This window comes from Odontomachus brunneus, unplaced genomic scaffold, assembly GCF_010583005.1.
Source record: "Odontomachus brunneus isolate Ranch 3 - 2012 unplaced genomic scaffold, Obru_v1 Obru_scaffold_024, whole genome shotgun sequence".
NCBI classification, from domain to species: domain Eukaryota; kingdom Metazoa; phylum Arthropoda; class Insecta; order Hymenoptera; family Formicidae; genus Odontomachus; species Odontomachus brunneus.
Window position 1 is genome coordinate 2,556,484 of NW_022639474.1, and position 9,649 is coordinate 2,566,132.

The following is a 9,649-nucleotide window of genomic DNA, read 5'->3' on the forward strand; positions in this document are numbered from 1 at the left end:
ATATATATATATATATATATATATATATATATATATATATATATATATATATATATCTCTCCGGAAACGCGTCTCGGCGGGCTATTCCGGTTGAGTTTTCATTCGAGAGGCACCTGCGTCCTCGAGTGTTACACGTATGCGTGCGTGCGTGTGTGTATACGAATGTGTACGTGTGTTCGCGCGTGTGTGCTGGCGCATGCATGCCGCGTCGTAGACTTCTAACCGTGCGTCGCTCGTACATTTTTGCCCGTGTGCGTGTTGCGTTTGCGTGTAGATGCGTGCACGTGTGTCGCGCTGTACGCACCGAACGACGATCCATCGTTATTTGCGTCTTCAGCACGAGGACCTGGCTGGAATGCGCCCGCGACTCACGCAGCGCGCGTGTACACGCACTCGATGTGTACGAGCCGCGACGCGTTATTATCGCGCACCTGTCGTCTTTCGCGTTGTCTCTCGTCAGCCGCACATAGGCACGTGCTCTGTCTGTCTGTCTACCTGCCTGTCTGTCTGTCTGTCTGTCTGTCTATCCTGTCCTATCCGGCACGCGTGTTCGTACGCAACGGGGCTAGTTGTCCGCTGATGTTTCTCCGCCGTGATAGAAATTAATTGCTCGGTCGTCCGCGCACACATACACATATACGCATGTGCAGGCTACCTGCTGGCATCGTTGCGCCGCCGGAAAATGTTTCAATAGCGGGCCTTCAACAAGGCGCGCATTCATTCCCGCGAATTCACTCGATGAAGGGTCTAATTAATGTAGCACGCGCGTGTGTAACGTAACGCGCTCCACCCCTCTGTATATATAATCGTATATTAATAAAAAGCTGATTTTCCACGAGCGCTCTCCCCTATCGACCGCTGAGAGCCGGTTTATTCGTGTGCAATTATTCAAGAAGGGTACACACACAACAGTTTTAGGCGTTGCCAGCTCAATGAGGGGGGCGTGGGCGCGAGTCGAGCCCTTGATTTATAAATGAACGATAAAATCTTCATGTTCGACTGATCACACGACGGAATTTTCAGTTTAATGAGGAATGAATTTCAGCGGCTCCAGCTCAAAACGCGCGAGGTAAGGTAACAGTCCCAATTACGGGTCGAGGTCTAGTTTCAGCTCAGGCTTGATTTATTAATATGTGTTAAAAAAGTGCACGTGATAAATTTTCTCATATATTTCTTAGTTCTTTTCCTGAAACTTTAGGAAAAACTTAATTTTCATGAAAGCAGATGCTTATTCTTTTTAAATGAAAGAATGTAGATTTGAGTATAAATCTGTTAGTATTCACCAAATAAATACTTACTAATATTCAGACTTTTTTTCGTAGTACATAAGTGTTTATTTTTTTATTATTTAGTTTTAGTTTAGTTTAGTGTTTATTTTTATATTATTTAGAATAAACTATAATATATAAAATATTTTTTAATAAGAAAATATACATTTTCCTAAAACCTTAGGAAAACTTTAGTTTTTTATGAAAATAGGTGTTTATTTTTTTTTAATAAAAGAATGTCGATTTAAATATAAATTTGTTAGTACTCACCAAATAAATATTTACTGATATTCAGATATTCTTTCTCTCAATGCATAAGAGAGAGTGTGTTTCTAGTTATTTTTTCTATAATTTAGAATAAACTAAAGTCTAACAATTTTGTTCTAGAAGTATGATGCTAGTTGCTTGCATTGGTATCTACAGTTCGTTTTGACGTTCGATCGACGAATTTCTGCAAACGATTGAAAGTTACTCTAATCTCAAGTGACCCATAATTAGGGCCGTTAGCTTAATCAATTTACGGGGTAAACGCGCGCGGAAGAGGCCGATGAATCCCGTCTAGTACCTTTAAAATTGCCGACGAACCTACTTTATCGCGAATTTTATTTTTAACCCGACAATGGATATTGTCCTTTAATGGCGCGAGTCGGAAAGTTTCGTACGTTACATCGAACGAGCGCGTTAAGAGTGTCTCTCTATAAGCGGACGAAACGATGCCGAAGATTATCACGCAGGTGTGTTCTCCTACGAAATCCCATTATCTCCGTACGTCCCTCCGCGGGGAGCTAATGCAAAATTCTCGCGCGCCGCTGAAAAGAGTAGAAAAAGGGAGGATATTCTTCGTTGGGCCTGGGCGCGTCGCCGCCGCTGTGGCTGCCGCCTAATGGTAACGATAACGGAAGGTCCGCACCGCTCGCGGTTGTAACGTGCCCTCATCGCCATAAATTCGCGGCTAAGCAAGCCTCGTACGCTCGCGCACGCCGATCTCTCGTTTCCATGCACTGTTTTCTCGCGGGTTTCCCCTCTCCCCGCGTCCGCCAGTCCACATACCCTTCTCAGCTCTCTAACTTGGTCTGCCTATCTCTTTCTCTCTGTTCTGCCTAGATCTATCTATCTTTCGTTCTCACGCTCCTATCTACTTCTTTTTGCTGCTGTTCCGCCCTCACACGCTCTCACCCGAGACTGTACCACGTGTACGACTCTCTTCTGCCTTGCCTTCCGCCTCACTCTGTCTCTACCTCTCTCTGTCTCTCTCTCTGTCTCTCTCTCTCTCTCTCTCTCTCTCTCTCTCTCTCTCTCTCTCTCTCTCTCTGTCTCTCTCTTTCTCTCTCCCCCCGTCGATCCCGTCAGTCCGTGGCACAAACCGACGAGTACCGAGAGACACTCTTGTGTCGAGGGCTCTCGCCGGAGAGAAAAGCCGTAACGACGTAACGCTCTTGGGACGTAATAGGGAGAACCGGGAGAACCCGGACCGCCGGGACCACCCGGCCCGCCAGGAGCCGAGGGTCTCCCCGGGCACGAAGGCAGACAAGGGATTCCAGGCGAAATCGGCGCGCCGGGGGAGAAGGGCGCACCCGGGCTGAACGGACCCGTTGGCCCGCCGGGAACGACAGGACTTCCGGGTCCGAGGGTGAGTGAGAGAGAGAGAGAGAGATTAATTCGCGTGACCACACTGTATCCGATTACGCAATGCGCCGTCGTCGTTTGGGCACGCCGGGGTGTCGAGTTGCGCTCATCTTCTTTGATTCGAAAAGTCGAGCTTCCCTCGACCATTCCCCGACTGACCTCCCTCTTCGTAGCTTGACAGGTCCACTCACCTGGCCAGGTCTATGAGGATATTTATGTATACACAGAAAAATAGATGCTGCATTCAAGCAAATGTCACTTGCCTTTCAAATCTCTCGTCAGTTTGTAGTATATCCCCGAATCTTTCGAAATTTTTTCATTAGTCGATACACATATTTATTTAAAACGCATTCTAAATCTTCTAACAAGTTTAGCGTTTTAGTCGAGAATATTAATTTAGAATGAAAATTCGGTTTGTTTATTACATAGAATCTGTAGAACTGTTTCTTCATGGAAAAAAAGATCCGATCGGATTGTCCAAATTTCTAGTAAAATATGAAATTTCTAGTAAAATATGAACAAACCAGAAATGCCGGTTGAATTCTTCAGAATTCAGAGTTCAATTCAACAAAATTTCTTATTAGTTTGAACGGAATTCTTGTAAATTTTTTGGCTCGTTTATATTTTTCACCAGAAACTTGGTTAATCCAACCAAATGTTTTTCTCCGTGTTCGATAAAAGTTTATAATAATTTTCTTGTAAAGAAAATAAATTCTTTTCTTGAGTGCGCAATAATGGACTTCTCTCATAATTTGTGATAAGTACATATCAAAAAAATATTCTGTATTGAAAATAACCATTATTTAAAAGAAAAATAAACGGAGCAATCGCTTTTCTCAGTGGTAAAAATATATTTTTTTGTGTGTACACAGGGTGTTTCCGACGTCGCGACTTTCATTTTACTGAGAGGTTCCCTAAGCAATTCAAGTTTAATTTTACCTCGGCGAGAGAAAACGTCGAGGCATCAATAGCTTCCGAGATACAAGCGATCGAAGAAGCGGGTCTTCCGCGAATTAAACTTTGAGCGACCAAATGGATAACAAAATTACTTTCTTCGATCAATTTCAAGTGGAGTTTAACAGAACTTTACTTTGGGTCTTCTGGCACAAAGATACATTGTGTTAAAAATTGAAACATCGTCATAAATAATGACTCTCCTCGATATTTTCGATGAAAAAGAATTGTCTTCAGATTACTTCGAGAAAATTTCGAGGTAAAATTAAGGTCGCGCGACATTTGGGACACCCGTAAACATACAGAATAGACTGCGCATTGCTGTAGGAGGGATGAAGTCAACATTAGCAAGAGACGGCGATAGATGCTTTCCTTGTCGAATTATCTAGTTAGTTAATACATGGAAAAACATTTTGTATTTGTGTTGAAATCAATCCGTAGAATAGAATTTTTTCTGTTAAATTCAGCATATCCGTGTGTTAATTCATTGTCGTTATATTTTCGCGACATAATTTCGAGATTTTTCCGCGTTGAATTCACCGTTTCTCGGTGTCAAGATAACGCAATTTACATGTAACATGTACATTCTCGATGACATGTTTTACGCATAAACTGTACGGATAAGTTGTGCTATTTGTTAAAATATTTGCCTTGTCATTAAATTAACGGAAAAGTTAGAATGGATAAATTGAAATGTGTTAAATTTAACACAAAATTTCTTGCAGTGATTATAACTTGAAACTCTTTTGTGCGAGATACTCAGAGATTTGAATTCAGAATTAGATGGAAATTTCTTGGTTGAATCGCAATTACAAGCATAAGAGTGTCACATATATCATAATTCAACTGAGAAACTTGAATCTAAATACAAATCTGAATATCTCATATGAGAAGTTTAGATGAACTAAACTACTAAGTTATTAATATTAGTTTCAGTTTCATTCTCTCTCTCTTTCTCTATTTTTCGACGTTTTCGACATCGTCTCCTCCTAAAGTAGTAGGTGACAAAGAAAGCATTTGACTCGGCATACCTCTGTCCTTCGATCTTGCTGTCCCGTGAGATAATCCCATACTGCGCAGTCTATTCTACAAGTTCATAAGAAAACACCCGTTATTTATGTATAGGATACATACATATTTTCATTCTTTCAAAGTCCTTATTTTATTATATTCATATAAGATAACATATAAATGTCATGTTGCAAAACATACTGAAAGAAGTTATCCTATAAAAAATTAACAAACGGATATTTCCGATCAAAATACCGATGAATTTTTATATTCGATCAAGATATCCAATTAAATTTAATCAAATATTTCTAATCATAATAAGATTTCATCAAATAAACCGATCAAAAAATTATAAATCGATATTTTTCATCGTATGTTTTCTGATTGGATATAAAAATTCATCGATGCGCGCTTTGCTCGAAATTATCTGTTTATTAATTTTTTATCGTATAATTTCTCTCGTGTTTGATACACTAGCGTGTTGATTAAATCATTCGCGTTTTCGTCAAAGAGTCCGTCTCTAACAATTTGTACGTAACTTCATTGATCGGAATTATGAAACACATTTTCACGTATTATTGTTGCTCGTCTGCTTGTGTATTTCCCAATATCAAACATCCGATGGCGTGCTGAGATTCCGCAGGGAGTGATTTAATATTACGGTATATCACGGTAGGTAACCATGTTACGCGGAATTATGTAATGATTATGAACCGCGCGCGCTTTCAAGTACGCGGTTTGCAACAAATCCAACTAACCCCGCGGGGATTTTGGATTTCCCGCAAATTTCAACGGCGTTCTCGATTTCGCTCATATAATCGTGTTTTGCGATAAATCTTTCAATGAAACGTAACGCGATAGTCGCCGCGCGACGGTCATTCGTCGAGCTTTCCACGGAACATAAAAATTGCTTTCCGTCTGAGAGAGCGAGTCGTCACGCGAGTGCGGTGTAAGTTACACGAATAAATATCGTGCACCAAACATCGCATGCGGATAGGACAGTATGATTGGCCCACACATAAATCTGATCAGCGGAACCTGTGTGCGGCTCAACTGTACGGTTCTTCTCCGTGTGCATTTAATATCGCGCCCTTCAATGGGTTACCTAACCGTTAATTAATGACAGAGTACGACAGAGCGATTATAGAACAATAGGGTATTAATTACGTCCAGCGTATTGTTGATTTGACCTAACTATAATTAATTACATTTGAAAGCAGTCCCTACATATTAATTATTACTGTTTGTGGATATCACGATAACACTCAAACGCGTCTTTTCGCATAGAAGTTTTTCAAGATTTTCCTAGATGCAGCGTAACACTGAGAGGAAAAAAATGATTAATTCAATTAAGATCATAGTTATTTTTGGCTCCAACCATGCTTTTTAGTTGTTTTAACACAAGAATGATAGCAACATTTTCATATTAGAGCAACCAAGGTAGTAGCAAAATATATATAAGATTATCATAATAATAATATTATTATGTTATAATTATTATGTGTGTTATTAATTATAGTTATATAATAATATAATTATAAAATTATTATTACCAATATTATAGTAAAATTTAACAAAAAATGGTTTTCTTAGCCATAATTTGTGATAACTATTTTTCTGTGCGATTATAGTTGCAAATACATTGCGATAATTACCAAATGAAATATCAAATATTTTTCTCTCAGTGTAGATTCTGACTAAAAAAATATCCAAATTTGTCTTAAAATAGCTCATCCCACTATGATATCAATTGATAAATTGATTTCAAATATGAATTCTCTGTCTAGTATCGAGACATCATAGAAACATCGAAACTACATAGAAACTCGCGTTTTTTCAATTGATAATATCGACATATCTTAATGATATCAAAGTAACTCTATTTTTAAACCAAATATTGGCATTCACTAAAACAAAATATAAAAAAAAAAATAAATATTTTTAAAACACTGAGCATTTTAACTAAAAATTGTGAAATTACTTGGAAAGTCAATATCGACGTAATTAATATTCTATTGTTGTGCTCAATTCTAACGTAAAATGAAGATCAGCAAAAATGTTGAGATAACTTTGAGTTTCGCCACATAAAATCGCATTTGAGACATTCGGGGAAATCGGGCTGGATCCCAATCAAATTTGAAGAAAACTTTCTATACGAATACGTTCGCGAGAATGTTCTTTTGATCAATTTTCATTTGCGTCGAACACGAACGTACGTGGAAAGGACATTTTATTTCTAGAAGGTACAATAAATCATTACTGGAGAGAGATAGACGTGCCGCGAAGCGCGCATGTATACACTTGAGAACGAAAGCGCAAGCAACGAGAGGCTATATAAATACCTGGTAAATACACGAATGATCGAATGTTTTCTTTCGATAGGGTGACAAGGGTGATAAGGGTGATCGGGGCTTCACGACGACCTTGAAGGGCGAGCAGTTCCCGAGTGGAGTATTCGAAGGCCCGCCTGGTCCACCTGGACCACCTGGTAAGCATACAAACGAGATAATCTGCATACGAGATAAATGATTAAACGTTACACGCCAATTGCATTCTCGTGAGGAATACGAAAGCGGCGACGACACGGTAACACTTTATGAATATTTCATACGAGTTATTTATAATGTCAACATTTCACTCGAGTTGAGTATTTATAGTCACCTGACGTCGAGAAAATCGCAAGACGCTGAGCACTGTCGTTCAATTTCACGATTCATGACGCGAGATTTCGCTCTATCTCCGTTTTACGCGCGTCAGCAGTGCCGCGTTGTCCGTTCTCTCACGGGAGAATGGTAATCTCTGCACAAAAGAAAAAAAAAGAAAGAAAAATCTCAGTTCGTGCAACTGAACAGGGACCAAATGAAAATTCGGCTAACATCTGGCCGTGTTAAAACTTGATTACAATAAGTGAGAACAATTGACTGAGCAGAAAGCTCCTTCAGGAATTTTTCCGTTCATGGAAACGAATTTTTCACCTGGCCCGTGTTCTTATCAGAAAAAAAGAAAAAATTTAGTTACGAAATTATTTTTTACATGTATACATGAGGAAAGAAAGATCTCGATACGTACAACTGAGTAGGAACCAGATGAAAATTCGGCAACGGGAAATGATATCTCTGTAACCGAGAACTTTTTGTCTGAACATTTTCATCTGTGTCAATGGCATATTGGAATCGAAATCTTTACTGACAGCATACTGACTATTTTCTGCAAAATTTTTAAGTTATATTGACTACAAAAAATTACAAATGTTCTTGCGAAATAAAAGCACGTGCGAGAACGAATTAAAGTTTTGCTCAATATATGACAAAAACAATAAAAAGTTCCCAAGTTGACATTTCGAGTGTAAATTAACTTGTCAGACGCTGTCAGTTAATATTCACCTGATGCAAAAGTTCTGTAAATATGCTGAACGCGAGTTTGATCCGTTCAAAAAAATCCAAAGAACATTGCTGTACCTTTACCTTTGTTTCGCTTTGTTCAATTTGTTAATATTTTATCGGATAATTTCTCTCGGTGTATGATTTCCCGTCGCGCGACTTTTTCGCGGCGAGACAGGCGCCGCTGCAGAGAACGGCATTGAGAAACAATAATTAACGTCCGCGATCTGCGGGCGAATTAATCCGGTCGTACGCGCGATCGCTCGAATCGGTGTACGCGATAGCATTCATCCGTGAATCGATTATCTCGGGATGGGCCGAGCCGCGCCGTGGCAGAGCGTGACCGCGAGCTAAGAAAATGCGGAAACGTTTGACGGGAAAATCTTGACGGAATGATCGTGCAGTTCCTCGAGCATCGTACATCGTGAGAGGCGATCGTACATACGTACACGCACATCTGTACATGTGCGGTGGGCGTACACGCCTTATCGCGCGTAATGTATACGTCTGTGAGCGGATCTTTCTTTGGCATTCGCGCGATCCTCCTTTTTTCGCCCGCGTCATTCCTCCCGCGCCGTTCGGAGTCTTAAGGCGAGTCGAGTACCCTCGATTAATGTTATCTGAATCCTTTTTCTCGAAGTGCTTCTTAGAAGGTTAACGTCAGTAATTTTACTCATATTTGAAATCTCAGGCTCTCCTTCTAGTGCTTATTTTATCATTTACTGAAATGGATGCTGCTGTCTTTATATATGTATGTGTGCGTTCGTAAGATATCACTCGAATGGGTTAAAGTTACTCATGCCTACTTAGGCAGCGCCGTAAGTTATGTCGCTACTTTTTTTACAAGGAAATCCACACAAGTGTCCGCCTCCAATTTTCATGAATTTGTAATATGTTGTACTTCACATCAAAATAACAGATACGTTTTTTATTATATATGTCCTTTCGCAAGTTTAGGGAGTAAAATACCCTTTTGAAGAAAATCGGTTTCTCATTCGAAGGGAATATAATGAAAACTATTATAAGAGATAGAAAAAAATATTTTCAATAAAAATTGAATAGTTTGAAGAGTACTTTACAAAAATTATTTTGATAATTATAATAAGAAGTGGTGGGAGAAATATTAACAAAAAAAATTTTTTTTTTTTAATAATTTTTAAAGTAAATTTAAAGTCAATAATATTTAATTTTTCAAATAATTCTGTAAAGTAGGGGAGAGCGGGGCACAGAGGACCATTGCTTATAAAACATAGATAAACAAACGCCATCTGTTTGAAAATAAAGAAATTACAATAAAAAGACAACCGCTAATAGTATAATGACAGTGGGCCATGTAAACAAATCTTACAGAGAAAGATGTAACGTAAAAACTACAAAAGGATCACTTTTGAAGATTCGCTTGTTAAAATG

The 9,649-nt window shown here is 39.1% G+C and overlaps 1 protein-coding gene across 16 annotated transcripts in view; it reads left to right on the forward strand.

Moving 5' to 3' along the window:
* Nucleotides 1-9,649, forward strand: part of LOC116842298 (collagen alpha chain CG42342) — a 294,572-nt gene that overhangs the window by 231,556 nt on the left and 53,367 nt on the right. For all 16 annotated transcript variants that reach the window (XM_032811294.1, XM_032811279.1, XM_032811283.1 and 13 more), the window contains 2 exons: nucleotides 2,719-2,898; nucleotides 7,242-7,347. In XM_032811294.1, coding sequence (XP_032667185.1) covers nucleotides 2,719-2,898; nucleotides 7,242-7,347 — 286 coding nt within the window. The remainder of the gene's footprint in view (nucleotides 1-2,718; nucleotides 2,899-7,241; nucleotides 7,348-9,649) is intronic.